Raw genomic sequence first — 18,347 nt, forward strand, 5'->3', positions numbered from 1 at the left:
ATGATTACATAAACGTATAGTTTTGTATTCATGGTTTTTAAACCATACCAGTTAACGATTTTAAAACCGTGAAGGTAAAAAAATGCTCGTAACCGTTAACTCCACGGTTAATTGGATGGACAAACTGCTGCCGGTTATTTTACCGTATTGAAAATTCTAACAGTGTAGTTCATTTTAATTATATCTCTTCAAATTACCTACATGATCTCGTTCATATACTCATTCTTAAAATTTTGTTTAAAACATTCCCGAACTTGATTACAAAACATGTTGAATTAGGGCATATGCTACAAATTATTCTTTAATTTAAAAATAAAACGTACCATAGAAAATCTCAAATGAGGCATAAAAAAATAATATTTTAAATCAAACTTCGTAACAAAAATGCTTATTCCCTACATTTGACCTAAAATTTATTTCAGAATAAAACGGCTTATTTAACTGCTTAAATTCTCGCATGAAAACACTGCATGGCATTGATGATATGAATTAGAAGTTCCTTAACTTTAAGTCCGAAACTCACTCCGAGTCAACCTCTTCATTACCTCGGTCCACATAAATCAAACCCGGCAAGAAAAGTGACACAAGTAAAAAAACAGGAATTTTGAGGTTGTGTCGATAAAAAATATGTATGAAATGCCCCATCAAGCTCAAAAAATGCCTCATCTCTAACTAATTTCTGTTTTTTTATTATGTAAATTAGCGTAAATAAAGAAATTTTAGCATTTTTTCAAAGGCTGAGGTCTTTTGAAAATGTTGCCACTGGTTATAGTTCCATTTCATCGTCTTCATTGGTACACTTTTTGTACGTCTTGAGTTTCTGTAACAATTTTTCCAGCCGACACGACACCACAAGTTTCAATATTTTCATCAACTGAAGCATAAACATCAAACGTAATGTTTGAGTCGTTTTCCCCAAATTGTAACTTCATGATTAGCATCAGAAATTAGTGTTTTTCTTCTCCAAATGAATTAACTTAATATACTTTTTTTTCTCCAAATATTGGTAATATTGCTAAACGATAGACGCGAGTATATCTCAATTTCAAAAACGATCTGAACAGGTATTACTAATATCATAAGAAAAGCATTTGGACCGGTAAATCAAGACAATACATATGCAAAAACGAAACATATGGGAACGATGGCTCGGGTTCGACTGTAATCCCATGAGAAACAAATTGAAAATGAATCTTATAATTCCTAACATTATTTGAAACTTTTCAGCTTGAAAATAACATGCAAAATGTGCATCATGCTCATTTCACATTTTCATTGAATAGGTATAAGAGGAAGATTGTTTACAAAAAAATAATTTTGTCAAATTTATCTTTCAAATGTGATGCATTTTTAGGTCCTAAAAACAGAATGAAGGAGACAATGTTCGAAAAAAAAGGATACTTGTTAAGAACAAAATATTTTTTCCAGAGTAAAAATTCCACCAAATTTAAGAAATTACTATCTATACTTATTTAAGGATTGAACTTTGTCAAAAGCATTAAGTTAATGCAATGTATTGATTTACACAATTGCTTAGGATTTACTAAATAAAATAAAAAACGGAGTATGACAACCCTGTAATTACCAGAAATTAAACCCGAAAAACCAGCTTGATAAGCAAGTGCACATACTCCTGTACAATCCATCGCAAGCTGTTTACAAAACAAGATTTTAAAAAAAATTGAAAATTCGACTTCAATGAAAAGGCATTCGAGAAACGAAGCAGTTTTATTACCGTTCACATTTCCATATGATTCAGAATTCATATGATTTCATCAAAAGTAATTGCTAAAAAGAACGAAATACAACTTAAGGATATTGCTGAATTGTTAAAAACAAGAGTTTTTTCTACGTCAATTTAACGCGTAGGTTTTGTCATATCAATCCTAATATTTATTCTACCCATTATTTACCAAGGTCAAAACTTTAAAATTAAAATAATGAGATAAAATAATGAGATAAAACAATGAGTAATCCTTTGTGATGAAATTGACAAAAAATAAAGCTTAAAATCCACAAATAGAAAAATTTAATTAAACATCTAAACGCATTTCGATTTGACATAGGTACAGCAGTAAGACAAATGGCAGGCGTGGCGAAACAGAGGTGATATAATTTGACAGGGATTACGTTATACTAATTGAGATAAATGTTGAGTTAAAAAGCGACAACATTAAATTAACAGTAAAAGTTGAAAAATTATTGGTTTCAAAACATTTGAAAAATATAGTGCAGCCGTAAAATTATTAACAATAGATTTTCGGTTTTTAATAATGTGGGAAAAATCTTGGCCAATACATTCAGAAATGTATTTCATACATTGAGCTAGATTGCTGAAAGAGTTTCACTATCATTAAAAATAAAAAATTATATTTTTAATGATCTTGCTGTTGCACTATATTTTTCAAATATTTGGACTTCATTAATTAATTAACTTTTCCTGTCAATTTAAACACTTGTAAATCTATAACTGTATATTTATCTCAATTAGTGTGACATAACCTTTGTCAAATTATATAATCTTTGTTTTGCGCTTCTTGCCATTTGTCCTACTAATGATGTTGAACCTATGCGACATAGAAACACATTTCGATTTTTCATAAAATTTTACTATTTGTGATTTTTAAACGTTGCTTTAAGTCAATTCCATTTTTGAATTAAATTTATTTATAATTTTTAAGTTTAAGATTTTTTTACAAAGTCATAGTACCCCCAAATTAGTTTTATTTAAAATAAAAGTAGGTTGCGTTAAATGCACAATTAATTGGCAACATGAAATTCTCATTCATTTATTACCAAATTTCGACTAAAAGGGTTTCAGGCATTCTATGCAGGGTTATTCATAATTCCCTCCGGGGTTTCGAAGCGTTATAGTAAAAAAATGAAGACGAATATGGCAAAAAAGAACATATGAAATTATTCCGAAAGTACTCAAGTTTTAATTTCAGCAGTTGCCGGTAGATGGCAGTAACATGTACCACTGAAGCCAGTTGCAGTAAAGAAAAATGGCGTTTACAGGAGGAAGGAATTAGGAATAACCCTGTATATTTATGACCATGAGATTAAGGAGGACCGTGGTGGCTCAGGGGATACAGCGCTTGCCTCCCAATGAGGTGACCCGGATGACTGATCGATACGAATTCCGCACTCGGCTCACACTAGCCACAGTGCTGACGTAAAATATCCTTAGTGGCAGACGGATCAGGGGTTAGAGTCCCTTTGTCATCAGGCGAACCGTGGGTGGTTTTCGTGATTTTTCCTCTCCATGTAGCGCAAATGCGGGTCAATTCCATCAAAACATCCTCCAGGAAGGCAAATTTCCCCTAATACTTGATCCAGGAGGTCCCTTGTCTTCTGGATTGGGCTCAAAATCACAAGGCTGCGGAGATAAGCATTGGTAGTCGTAAACTAAAAGTTGTGTCTGCTGTTCAACGACTGTTATAAAATGAGATTAAGAAGTAACTTCCATAAAACTTTTTTTAAACAATATTGTAATTTGTTTCATATGCAGTTCTGTACGACAATATAACACAAAAAATATGTTACAATAATATTCCAGACATATTCCATATATTCTAATTTCGATTCATTTTTTTAATTCTTTTCTTATTATAGCCCATAGTCAACTAATACAATCAACCTCTTCAACTTTCGGCAGACATTTAAATCTCGAATTTAAAAATATGACCTCAGTTCTCTATTCAAGTTTGCTCACTTAAGCGCATTTAAATAACGAAAAAGAAAAAGCTGGGGTTAAAACTCTGTGCTTGTAAGAGGATTTCATATCATTCTGTCACCAACAGAACTGATCCTGTTGAAGGGTCTTTCTGATGCAAGGATAGTTCCATTGGACATTAATCTTTCCCAGATTCATTAATCTACTTCTTCAGAACCTTCTGTTATTAAAGCTAAGACTCGGGAGCTGGAGATTGGTATGGAATTACGTATAGACTTAAGCTTTCTGGGCTCAATTTTATATTTTGGAAAAACATTCGTTCAAAAACATGACAAAAATATCAATAGGTATTACAGAGAGCAAGTCTGGCTCGTTAGAAAAAATATCTGCTTATTAGAAAAGAAAAATCTCAACTGATCCTTCTTTAAGAAAAATTCAAAGTGTGAATGCGCACTATTACTGTTTTTATTAGTTTAAACCGTCCCGTAAAATGTGCTATGTATACTTAAATTTAAAAATCTTAGAGGAGCTTACTTTAAATAAAATTCAATGTGAGAATACACACTATTACTATATTAGTTTACAAAGCACCGTAAGATGTACAATGCATACTGAAATCTAAATTAGTAACAAACAAAATCGAGTTTTAAATGATAAAATAAGATTTTTATACACTATCTGGAAGGAAATGACGGGACAACTGTAAAGTTTGGTGGAGGAGGATTGATGGTATGGGCCTGTTTCTCCTGGTATGGGGCTGGCCCACTGGTGAAGGTTGATGGTATGATGAATGCCAATGGATTCTGTGATATTCTCGACAATCATGTCCTTCCTACCTTGTGGGCAACGTTCGGTATAGATGATTGCTTGTATCAAGATGACAACGCAAGATCCCATGTTGCTCCATGCAAGGACTCTTGATTGGTAGGTGCACAACAACGTTAAACGCATGGAGTGGCCGGCGCAGAGCCCTGATCTTAACCCAATTAAACATCTCTGGGACGAATTGGACCGTCGGTTGAGGGCCTGCACCCCACTCCCCAAAAGCAAGCATGAACTATGGAACTTCCTGTTAAACATTTGGAAGGAAATTCCTCTTGCCACTATGGCTAATTTAGTGGAAAGCATGCCCAGAAGGATTGCAGCTGTGATCGCAGCCAAAGGTGCCCCTATCTCCTATTAATTTTAATAAATATGGGTTTATGTCGGTGTCCCGTCACTTTCTTCCAAATAGTGTATATTGTTTTAAGAAGAAAACAAATCTCCAAGAGCAGAAACCGCTGGGGAAAAAACTTGACTCAATTTAGAATTAAAAGATAACACTAAAATATTCAAGTTGGAATGTAAGTATTAACATTTAAAGGTATATGCTTGAGAATATTTATTACCAATAAAAATTAACAGCTTCAAAAATTAAGAAAACTATATTTCCATAAACAGTTTCTGATGCTGCCTAATTTTCTAATAACTTAAAAAAATGTTATAAATTTCAAAAAATATGTTTTTATGAATTACTGATATTCTCCTTTTTAATTATTCAGGAAACTTCAATCAAGGTCAACCGGAGTTACAACAGGTATGAAGTATTTTATGTGTTGTTTACTTAGCCCATTTCAAATAAATATTATACCAATTTTAAAACAATTATATTACATAGTTGTAAATGTGAATATGAAGAAGTTGCACTATTATAATTAATACAATTTTAAGGTAACTACAAGAAAAACTGCCCGGAGAAAAAAATATGGTGAAAACTACCAAAATATGGTAAAATTTACAGTTTTTGGCTCTATGAAAGCACCAAAAAGCATGATAATATTTACAGAAGCACTTTTGTATCGACTTTTGGTAAGATTAACAATAAAATATGGTATTATTACTATGCTGTTTGGTAGTAAATACAGTAACTTTATCATGATACCTTAGAGTATCGCATCAGAACCATTTATTCGATTAAATTCCTTTCTATTTTTACTAAATGTAAGGTAGTAAGAACTGTAATTTTGTAAACCAGAATTTCCGATAAACGGTTATCATATGAACGGAAAAATGAATGGCTTAAATACCGTATATTTCAGTTTTATTAACAGAATTTTTTTTAACCGGAAATGCTATTACCTTACAAGTACAGTAATTTTATCAGAATTTTTTTTTTCGTGTGATAAAACTCCAAAAAATAAATAGTAGATTTCAGAACAATTTCATATAACTGCAGGGCTATACAGGAAAACAGGAAGTTCTGAATTAACGTTATTTGTATAAATAAACACCGGAAAAGCATTTTTGATAATGAAAGAAAACATTTACAATATGTAATTTATTTACAATTTATTTATTATTATTTACAATATGTAGTTAATATTTACATAATATAATGTCACAAACTATCGCTTTTGAGTAGTATTACATTTCTTCATATCATCTTTAAAAATCAAAGAATAGTATTGAAAAAATGTCAACATCCATGAACTTGGAAGTAAATTTAACGAAATGTCATAAATTGTCTACTTCTTATTTCCCTACCAAGCTATTGGAATGTAAAAACCAATATAGAGCGCATGTTTACGATATCAACGATTGAAGGAGTAGGCAGCTAGTAGTATTTTGTCATGAAAGCATAAATGGCACGATGTATACTTGCCTTTCGTCTATAAATGCCAGTGTGAAAATTATGTTAGTTCTAGATATCTCGTTTTCTTCTGTCACTTAATAATAGACAACAATTGTCCCGCAATAATTGACAGCAGAGTAATCAAAAGCGACTTTACGGTTTTATTTGTTGAAAAATTATGCAATTTTTATGCAAAGAAGAAATTTTAAAATGTGCACAATGGTAAGAAACAGTTATAAAATATATTGTCCATGAGCTTTTTATTCTGGACACAACTCAAAATGCGTGTTTAAAAAGATGAACATAGCTCAAAGAGCGTGTTTAAGCAATGGACACAGCTCTAAATACGTGTTTTAGAAAATGGACACAGCTCAAAATGTGGGTATAAGAAAATAGACATAGCTATTTGAGAATATGGACACAGCTATATAAGAAAATGGACATAGCTATTTAAGAAAATAGACATAGCATTTAATTACTTTTTCAAACTTATGAAAACCGTTGTGCGGAGGTAGCGTAAAATGAGAGAAAGCGTTTGTAAAATAGGAGTTTATTTGCGTTTACCCTTTCGGGTGTAGAGCGTAGACTGTAATGGCGTACAAACATAGACAGCTTGCCAAGTTGGCGTATTTACAGTGTGCCAAGGGGAGATGCTCGAACGCCAAGAGCGTCTTACAAATACGGAACATCCCGCCCGGCGTTGAAATATGCATATGTTTCAATAAGGAAAAATATATATAAAGTTACATCACTATTCTTACAAATAAAAGTAAAAGAAATAAAACAACTAAATAACCATACAATTAGTAAATGAATACAATCAGTGTAATAATTAAGCAGATACAAATGAACATTTCAATTTAACTCAAAATTATCTACAATAGGCAAAATGCAAATTTTTGAAATTGGCCTTCGAAAATTTCCTTTCGCTGTGCGAATATCTGCAACTCTAACGTTGCCATCTGAACCTGGAATTACTCTAATGATTCGACCTAAAGGCCACTGATAAGTTGGAAGTTGAATGTCCTTCACAAGAACTAGCATGCCAGGACATAAATTTTGCTTTTTGAGCAGCCACTTTGAGCGTTGTTGCAAATGGCTCAAATAACTGTTTTGCCAATGTCTCCAAATAGTTTGAACTAACTTTTGAACCCTTTGCCATCTATTAAGAAGATTGTCTTTTTTGTCGATGAAGTTAGGTTCTGGTATCGAATTTATAGGTTTTCCTATAAGGAAATGACCCGGTGTTAAAACTTGAAATTCGTCAGTATCAGACGGTAAAGGAGTGAGAGGTCGCGAATTGAGGATACCCTCTATTTGAGTGATTACTGTTAAAAACTCTTCAAGCGTTAGTCTTGCGGAGCCTACCACTCTCTTGAAATGGTATTTAAAAGATTTCACGCCTGCCTCCCAAAGACCGCCAAAGTTGGGAGCCCTAGGAGGCAAAAATTTCCATCTGATGCCTTCGGAGGAAAGCATATTCGAAACGTCTTCGCTGCTAAACATTAGTTTGTATATGCGTTTAAGTTCTGCGGAAGCTCCTGTAAAATTAGTCGCGTTGTCGCTAAAAATCATGGAGCTTCTGCCACGACGCGCAAAAAATCTTTTTAAGGTTGCGATTAGAGCTTCGGATGTTAAATCCGAGACAAACTCTATGTGTACAGCTTTGGTCGTCATACATAGAAATAAAGCAACATATATTTTTTGAAAAGTACCCTTTCTCTGTCCCTTGTATTTAATTTCGAACGGTCCACATAAATCAATTCCTGCATTTAAGAATGCTGAGCTAGGTGTAACTCTTTCTGCGGGAAGGTCCCCCATAATTTGATTTGCGACAACTGGCTTGTTTCTGAAGCATTCGACACACTCGTGAACGACTTTGCGTGCTGCATTCCTGCCACCAATGGGCCAATATTTCAAACGCACAGTATTAAGAAGGGCTTGAGGGCCTACATGGAAATCTCGTTTATGATAGTACTGAAATATGAGTTTAACTAATTTATTTCCTGCCGGAAGAATAACTGGATGTTTCTGATTAAAATTTAAATTAGAATGCGCAAGTCTGCCACCTACCCTAATTAGTCCATCGGATGGATCTATGAAGGGATTAAGAAATTTTAACTTACTGGTAGAGGGAACTGGCGATCGTTTTTCTAAAGCAGAGATCTCAGAAGAAAAATACTTTACCTGTACAATTTTTAAGAGCTCATTTTCCGCGTTCATGTATTCTGTGCCTGTGCGAGGAATACCTGTGCGAGGAATCCTTTTACCTTTTCAGAAAATTTGCAGTTATGGACAAACCTAAAAATAAATGCTAGAATTCGGATTAATTTTTGAAAATCATTAGTGATAACTAGAAAATCATCTAAAAATTTAGAGTCATTAATTAAAGTCAAAGTTATTTTGGAAACTGGCTTTAACTCATCAATATAAAGCTTGTCGGTTAAGCCACTGGAAATTTGCACACTCTGAAGATCAGGTAAGTTTAATTTCGAAAAGTCTGGTCCTTTAAACCACAGTTCACTGGCTGCAAGGGCCTTAACATCAAGTCCTCGGGAAATCAAGTCTGCGGGGTTAAGCTCTGATGGAATATGTTTCCATTGGAAATCTTTGGATAGTTGCTGAATTTGAGACACTCGGTTGCTTACAAATGTTTTGAGCAAATTAGAAGGAGAGTTTATCCATGCTAGGGCTATCGTTGAATCTGAATATAATATAACCGAGTCTATGTTGAGTCTTATTGCAGCTATGACCTTCTGTGTAAGTTTTGAGAGGAGTAGACAGGAGCAAAGTTCAAGTCTAGGGATTGTCATGGATTTGGTTGGTGCAACCCGCGATTTACTACAAAGAAGTTGGGTAGTTACTTCGTTGGAGTTAGATACATTTTGTATGTAAATCACTGCTCCATAAGCTTTTGAAGATGCGTCTGCAAATCCGTGTAACACTACGAACCTTGCACTAACTTCCAAGAAACATCTAGGAACATGAATGGATCCGAGATCTGGTAGAGTTTTGATGATGTTTCTCCATTGGTTGGACACATCTGGAGGTAGTGCTTCGTTCCAGTCCAATTGAAGCAACCACAATTGCTGCATGAATATTTTAGCTTTGGCAATGACAGGTCCAAGGAGTCCTAGTGGGTCATAAATGCGAGCTATTTGTGAAAGTACATCTCTTTTGGTGTAGTTGCAATCTGTGCTGGTGGTAACCTTATACGTAAATGAATCAGTTAAACTGTTCCAAAGCATTCCTAAAGTTTTGACCATTATCTCATCAGAATTTCGGTCAAGCGAGATTTCCTTAAGTTCAGTTGACGATGCCTTGTTGGAGCACCATTTGTGCAAAGTCATGCCTCCTCGTTGGAGCAGCTGTGTTAATTCTGATTTGAGTTTTTCGAACTCGCTAAGTTCTGGAGCACCAGAGAGGCAGTCGTCCATAAAGAAATCTTGAAGTACTGCCTTTGACGCTATAGGAAAGTCATTCTGCTCATCTAGGGCAAGTTGTTGCAGAACCCTTATAGCTAAGTATGGAGCGGATGCTGTTCCGTATGTTACAGTTCGCAACTCATAAACTTTAGTAGGTGCGTTTTTACAGTTCTTCCATAGAATTCTTTGAAGCTTGGTTTGCGAAGGATTAACCTCAATCATCCTGAACATTTGTTTTACATCTGCTGTAAATGCATAAGCGTGTTTTCTAAATCTAATTAGGATCGAGAAGAGATCTTCTTGAAGTACTCCTCCCTTGCACAGTAAATCGTTTAAAGAATGTCCACTGGAAGTTTTCGAACTCGCGTTGAAAACTACACGAAGTTTAGTAGTTTTGTTTGATGGGCGTAAGACACCGTGATGTGGTAGATAGTATCCGGTTTCGACATCTGAAGTTTCCTTCACCTCTTCCATATGTTGTAATAATTCATATTCGCTGAGGAAATCTGAATAAAGCGTTTGCATGGCTGGATCGCGTTCTAAACGCGCCCATAACTGGTCTAGTCTCTTAGATGCGACTGTCTTAGAATTTCTTAACATTTCTTCGGAAAAATCAGGTTTGAATGGCATTTCCACAACGTATCTACCATCCGGTTTCCTATAATGCGATTTAGCGAAATGATCGTTACAATACTTTAATTCATCGCTGCAAGTTTCGTTTGTTTCGATTTCTTCAATTTCCCAGAATCGTTTGAGAGTATTATTAAGAATGTCTAAGTTTTTAGTTAAAAAACAACGTTTAGGAGTGTTATAAAATTTATTGTCTGAAATAACACCTGAAACAAGATAGCCGAAACAACTTGATTGCAAGAATAAGTTGTCTGCTAGTTTTATTTTATCGTCATTCAATAACGAAAAGAACAATTCTGCGCCTAATAGAATGTCTATTTTTTGAGGAATAAAAAATGATGGATCAGCTAATTTAACTTCCCTGGGAATGTTTAAGTTCGAAACATTTAATTTTTTGGAAGGTGTGAAATTTGTTATATTGGGAACAATTAATAAATCTATCTCCCACTGCGAATCCTTATTTTCATTCGATAGAAAAGCATATACTTTTTTCTTTATATTTAATGATGTATCATTCAAACCACAAATCGGAATGTTTATTTTGTCTTTTTTCAATCCCAAAAAGTCTGCAGCGGAGGAGGAGAGGAAAGAACTCTCGCTAGCTGAGTCACCTCGTAAGGGTTTGAATTCTCCCCAAGCGTCTCTGACATATATTATTGCTGTGTTTATCAAAATGCTCTTATTTCCGTTACAGAAAAACGAAAGACGAGGGTTTTCTGGCACCTGCATATTAATTGATTCTGAATTGTTAATTTGTGGATTTCTTTCTCGAGAGAGAGTAGGCGTCGCGAGTCTGGTTTCACTTTGAATGTTATGACTAGTTGTCATGATTAACGGTGTAGAATATTCATGAAGCAATGTGTGATGATTTAATTTTTTCTTACACACAAAACAAGCACTTTTCGAATTGCATTTATTGAAAGGATGGAAATCGCTTAAACAATTATAACAGAGCTTATTTTTATTCACCAAATTTATTCTTTCTGATAATTTCATCCTTTTAAATTCATCACAATGATATAATGCATGTGATGGAGATTTACACGAGAAACATAATTTTTGAAATTTGTTCGATTTAACTAAAAAGGACTTCAAACGATCAGAATTAAATTTAGATGGGATGTTCGCATTAATACTGTTTAATATTTGATATCTTCTTTCTAAAAATTCTAAAAATGTGTCAAAATCAGGAACTTCATTATCTTCAAGAGTCAATTCAAATTGTTTACGAGTTTCGCGATCTAATTTATCCAGAATGATATTTAATAAAAAAACATTAGAAAGTTTGTCTCTATTAAAATCTAGTATTTTTAATGATCTAAGATTTTTCTTGATATTGTCCAAAATATTACGAAGTTCTCTGGCAGATTCTTGTTTAATAGGTTGGATTTTAAGTATGTTTTTGATGTGGCAATCAACTATAAGTCTTTTATTTTCATATCGTTGTTCTAAGGCTTTATATAATGATTCAAAATTATCGTCTGACGTTTCTACTACCCTCGCTTCACCCCTTAAGGATCCTCGTAGGTAATGCAGTTTTTCGTTTTCCGAAAGTTCCGGATTCTCACTAATTAGGCTATTGAATTGCGTTTTGAACGAGTTCCATTCCTCGAATTTTCCGTTGAAAAAGGGAAGTGGGATTTTCGGGAGTTTAATTAACGCCTTTTTAGGCTGATCACTGATAATAGAATTATCAACACTTTGATTTTGCACTATGTCAATGTTTATAGTTTTTGATTTATTAATAGAGGTTTTGAGGCTTACCTCTAATTTTTGAATGTCGTCATCCACTTCAAAGAGAGAGGCCTCGACTTTCTGGAAATCTTCTTCCTCTGAGATTTTGTAGTAGTCATCTTTTAGCGTTTCGAATTTCTGATGGATACTAAGCACAATATCCAATTGAGCCTGGAGCTCAGAAATGTCCATATTGTCTTGTCCTTCTGTGAGGACATTATTTAGTTTTGTAAGCTGGCTTTTTATGCTGCCACGCTTGCGGTTTGAGGCAATGATATTTGCCATATTTTAGCGGGATGAATTTATTAAATTCAATCTAAAGCGTTTATTCAGTATTCCATAGGTTCTGGATCCCTCCGGGTCGCTTAGGACCAAAATGTGCGGAGGTAGCGTAAAATGAGAGAAAGCGTTTGTAAAATAGGAGTTTATTTGCGTTTACCCTTTCGGGTGTAGAGCGTAGACTGTAATGGCGTACAAACATAGACAGCTTGCCAAGTTGGCTTATTTACAGTGTGCCAAGGGGAGATGCTCGAACGCTAAGAGCGTCTTACAAATACGGAACAACCGTCCTTTTTAAGGAGTGAGGTGATGGATTCAAAGAAATTCGTAATAAGATTTCGTCCATTTGCCTAAATATCTTAGTATATTTTAAACTTTTTTTGAAAAGATTTTTAAAATTAACAGTAGTTTTTACAAGATTGACATGCATCCTACAAGTTTATAATAGTGATTTTAAATTTACATAGTCTGAATTGAGATATTTAAAAACTTCTTTATCGTTTAGTGATCGAAAAACAAAGGGATCACCTGAAAAGTTATATCTGTAATATACCCGACCACAAAATCTGGATCTTTGCACCGTAATGATTATGCTTAATGTTTAAAAAGTAATGAAAAGTAAAAACGAAATTCCTCGTTAAATTTTTAAATTTGAGTTGAATATTGAAAATGCGCATTTTTTGCTGTTTCTATTTTCTTAAACACGCTTTTTGAACTGTGTCTATATAAAAAATTCACTGAGATGTAAAATACAATGTCGCTGAATAAATGCTATTTTTAATGAAAAAGTTTCAATTTTCTATCTATATTTTATTTTGTTACAAATTGGGCGAGAGCTTTACAAATCACGTAATGATTTTTATAAGTGCTTATTATAACAGAAATTCTAGTATGAAGAAAAAATTTATTTAAATTATGAAAAGAATAAACTTTGCAGATTTAAAAACATATTATGATTAGGCGATATTCAGCGTTAAAAAAAGATTTTTAAATAGCTCTTGGTGTTTTTTAACATTCTAAAGCTGTTTCTTTCAAATTCCTTAAACATTACTTACATTTTCCCACAAAATTCTTTAGTCCAATACAATGATAGTTTCATCCACTCGCTGAAAAAGTTAAATTTGCCTTCGACTATTTATGAATATCACTTACGCCATTGTTTCACACATTCCGAAAAAAATAAAAGCTTGAAATAATATGATGATGTTATCGATGAAACGTCCTAAAATCTGACATTATTTGAAAAGTTGAAAGTTTTAGAGGTAAGACATGCCTTGAAAGATCATATTAGATAGATTACGATAATGCAAAATCGTTTAAAAAAATAGGGTATACTAACTTTTCTCAGTATCGGAAAAAGCTTACAAGAAAAAAGTCAACACAGCATACAATTTCGAACCAGAAACATATGAGTTTATGTATATATGTATTTATTAGAAAGGATTTTATTTAAGAGATCACGGTATCCTCAGGTTAAGTTTTTTTTTAAGTAAAAGTAGATTACATAAGCTTTTGGATGTCTTCAATGAACACTTAATTGAAAGAAAATAATATATTTACAAAAATAAACAATAATGTGAATTTCAAAAAAAAATCAGAAAATTTAAATATTCAGAATTTTTTAAATTTTTAGCACTTTTAGTTTTTTTAAGGTTTTTAATCAATTTTTTCTTTATGGTTTTACAATAGTTATCGCTACAAATCTGTACATTCATTTGCTTACTTATCAAATAACATTTTCTATGCTTGAGTAAGAAATTTAAAAAAAAAATGTAAAAAGTATCGGCGACACAGGTATAACATGCCGTATAACGTTTAATGATTTATAAAACGCTTATTTCATGTACATTTTGATTAAGCATATCATAATAATTATTAAAAAAAAATATTTCAAAGCTTTATGTTTAAAGGATAAAATCCTTAGGGATTCAAGTTATATGCATGTATAAAAAAAGTTATCAATGAGAAAAAGCACTTTAAAATTTCGTATTTTCTGAAAAGACTACTGCCATTTTGCCTAAAACCGTTTTTAACACTTTAAATAATACATAAAGTTAAGAAATATTGTCTATTATAAGACTTTTGAATTTGTCATGAAAACATCCAGAAAACTTCCTTAATTTCTTCTATTTTAGATAATGTGATCCCTTAATTTAGGAACAGTGAAAACATTTTTGATAAACCTAATTATTTGTAAACTGAAAAACAATAAAACTTTAACTATCTTATTATGAAGACAATAAAACTAGTATGGAACACATAAAAAACAATTATTATATTTTACATATCAACCAGTTTATCATTTGATTTAATTCTTCTAATAATTTTAAAAACTTTTTACATGGTGTCGTAAACTACACTGATAGTTTTCAAAAAATTTATAACAGAAAAATGGTAAAGGTTAAAAATACAATTCTTGCAACAAATTCATGTGACAGGGTATAAATCTTATTCCCAGAGTCATCGTCTTTACTTCAAAAACTTTCCAAAAATTAGCGCTACAGATACAAACATTAAAACCTATAATCAAACCTATAAATTAAAGTAAAAGAATTAATTACAAATTAATTCTCCTACTTTGAATTATTTTACTAATAAGAAAAATTGCAACAAAATGTTTCAAAATCTTTTATGAATGAAAATAAAATAATAATATTTTTGAAATGTTTTTTCATCAACTACAATTATTTGTTGTAATCTTAGGACGAAATTAGCAAACGGAAACTAAAAGCAGAAAGGACTTGATGCGCCATCAATGGAAAACTGTTTGAACTAAAATTGTTTAACTACGGAAATAAAATTTATCCCCCATCACATGAATTTGTTCTAAAGGATTGTTCTTAAAATAATCGTTATCTTGTAATAAATGTTTGAAAACCCTCAATCTAATTTAAAAGTTCCTGTATAATTTACCTATAGAAACAAATAACATACCTCATAAGAACGAATTTCACCTACACAAATAGATTCCATCAAAAGGTGAAATCAAATTAATCCAACAAATTTACAATCTTCACTAGATTCAGAAATATTTTTAGATACAATACAGAACTTTTATGCAAATGCAGTAAAAATACACTAAATATTCCTTTTACCATAATCTCTTTTTAAAGTTCAAGGTATCAAACTGCATGTTATCAGGAAACTAAACGGACAACTGTCTATATTTTTTGAATAAATATTCGTTTTATAAAAATAGGTTATTTACTAGAGCTTTGCCTCATGAAACTTTTAAAAGCTTACATTATAGATTTTAAAAGAAAGCTTTTAAAATGCAGGTGTTCAAAATACGCTTGATCCTGAATGTGAAACATCCAACATTTTTATTTAGAATTAATATATGTTTTCTTTTTTTAAAGATTTCAGTATTTTATTTTAGTAGTGAATCGGATATTTACCAAAGGGTTAAAGAAAAAAATAATGTTTAAAACAATTCAAAGGTTTGATAAATGTCCTATCAGACATCCTTTTATTCAATAACAGCTTATTGCTCAAACATATATTTAGAAACCTTAATCTAAATATCAATGTTAAAAAACATCATTTAATGGATGCATATTTATTATCTAATTCATAGGTCGCCTGAACGATTATTGCTTGTAATCTTCACGAGAGGCTATCGCAAGTGTAGGGCGGATAAGGGACAAGTATAGTTTCTAATGATTAAAAAAACTTGAAAAGAAAAAGTTTTAAATTAATAAATTTTATAGAGTTGTGACCTATTCGTTTTTTTAAAAAAAATACGTTGTTACAGTTATCGAAAAAATTAAAATCATCAAAAATTATGTGATTGATTTTGTAGTAAAAGAAACTATTTCATTAGGTCATTTGTTTTACTCAAAAATTCGCTAACTTATTTTGATTCCATATTTGAGTTACAAAAGAGTGTCCCAAAGTTTGTGCAAAATTTGAATATTGAGGGATTTGTGCTATAAATGTTTGCCAACTTAAAAAAGTAAATAAATAAAAAGAGAGAGAGAGAATAAACGGAAGAATGGTTTTTAAAAATGAATAACACAAAAGAACGACGCATTTTCATTTTTGAGCAGCACTTTGTTTGAGCATTATTGTGCCATTTTCTGGATGTACAATTTTCCAATTTGGTGATCAGAATCAACTTTTGTCATGCGATTTAATGCTCGAAGGCGTTTTTCATTAGAAATTTCTGAATTCTAAGCATTATGACAACAAGCTTTCTATCAATAACGTTTTGAAGGATGAAATTAAGTGCAAAATCAAAAAAATTCAGACAAAACGGTCATTAAGAATTATGACAAAGGAGTGCGCATGTGACAACAATACTTTCCCCGTCACTCAATATGCTGTTCTACAAAAAACTATATACTTTCTAAATCAATAAAAACTCATAGTTTTCAACTAAAGCCCATGTTTTCTATCAAAATTATATGTTTTCTATCATGATGATACGTTGGTGTCTGACTATAATCAATTTAATATCAACTACAACATCAAGTTTATATCTTCAATTTAATTTTGTGCCAAAACTTTATGTTTTATGATTTGATTCACCTCTAAAACTGTTTCTCAAAAAAAAAAAAAAAAAAAAACAATCATTTACATTCCTTTATACTTACGAACATTCATTTGATATTATAATCCATCTTTAAGTACAAACGAACTCTTAATGTTTCCTATGTTTCAAATGTTACTATATCAATTTGGACATGGTTTTCTATTTATATTATAATTTAATCAAAAGAATTCCCGTGGTTGTACTTCGTTTGTTCAATATTAAATCAAAGGACGTATGATTAATTTTTCAATGCCAGGTGACTGAAATGCTTGACATATAAAATTTCCTCATTTAAACATCATTTGCGGAACAAATATATTTCATTCCCTTGTAGCTCATAAAAGATTCAATTACGAGATGCCTTAAGTGAGAATTTTTAAGAACTACGATAATGATTAGTTCCGGAACATAAATACAACAATTCTTTTATTCTTTATGAAGAGAAAAAAAATTCAACTAAGCGATGTTGCGTACTTTTTCGGAAATTTTTCGCTTTTTAAAATTAAATAAAGCTACTAACATTTAAAGATACAGCAGTTTAAGCATAAGATCATATCATTGTAAATAATTTAACATCAAAAATAAAATTATGGAGAAAGAAAACAAATTTTTTGCACTTATCTCTATTCACATAATTAGATCAACAATGCGCACACAATGAATTTTGACTTGCAGGGTGGAGCTTGCGCAGCATTTATTTGGTTAGCCAAAAGGATGTAGTGGTTTTAATAGTTTGGAGTGCAAAGAGTATATAATCTACTAAGAGAAACTTTTATTCTTTTAGAAACTAGGTATTCAGAAAAACTATGGAATATTACTGTGAAATGTTGAGCATAAAAAATATATTACATTATTGTTACAAATAATATACATTTAAAAGCTAAAGTACTTTAGAGGTTTTTCCCCCAAAATTGAATCGAAAATTAGTAAAGGCAGGGCAACTTGAAACATGTGTGCGATGTTCTGTCAAATTTTCTTTGCATAACTTACAATAAAATGTTTTAATAACAAAACTTTACATGTTTTTGAATTTATAATATTTTACATTCAAATTATTAATGCACTTCTTTATAATAGGGCCATAAAACAGAATAAATAATCTTTATTTTATTCTGTTTTATGGCACTATTACGACTATTAGATAAGACATTGCAGCAACCAAGAAACGATTTTCGAATTTTATGAGCATGTCCTAAGCATATGCAGCAAGAATATCTATTAATAGAATTGATTTCCTACCGCATGCCAAGATTACTGAGAATAAGATGCAATAGTTATGTTTATTGCGAAAAAGAATTAATGGTAATATTAATTTAATTTTTTAGATTATAGGAATAGAATATACTTTGACATGACAGACACAATAAATTTATTTTTGCAAACCCATGCAGCTTGGTTAACAACCCATCGATTAAAGAATACAACAGTGTATCACATCTCCCAACCATGGCCAAGTAC

General features: G+C 31.8%; 1 protein-coding gene across 2 annotated transcripts in view; it reads left to right on the plus strand.

Annotated features, from left to right (window-relative positions):
• Positions 1–18,347, plus strand: part of LOC107448578 (uncharacterized) — a 99,398-nt gene that overhangs the window by 68,887 nt on the left and 12,164 nt on the right. For both annotated transcript variants that reach the window (XM_071187860.2, XM_016063835.3), the window contains exon 2: positions 5,218–5,252. Coding sequence is in view for 1 of the 2 variants with exons in the window: in XM_016063835.3 (XP_015919321.1) it covers positions 5,218–5,252 (35 nt within the window). In the remaining variant the exon portion in view is untranslated. The remainder of the gene's footprint in view (positions 1–5,217; positions 5,253–18,347) is intronic.

This window comes from Parasteatoda tepidariorum, chromosome 11, assembly GCF_982258835.1.
Source record: "Parasteatoda tepidariorum strain Cologne lab strain chromosome 11, Ptep-v5.0, whole genome shotgun sequence".
In the NCBI taxonomy this organism is placed as follows: Eukaryota; Metazoa; Arthropoda; class Arachnida; order Araneae; family Theridiidae; genus Parasteatoda; species Parasteatoda tepidariorum.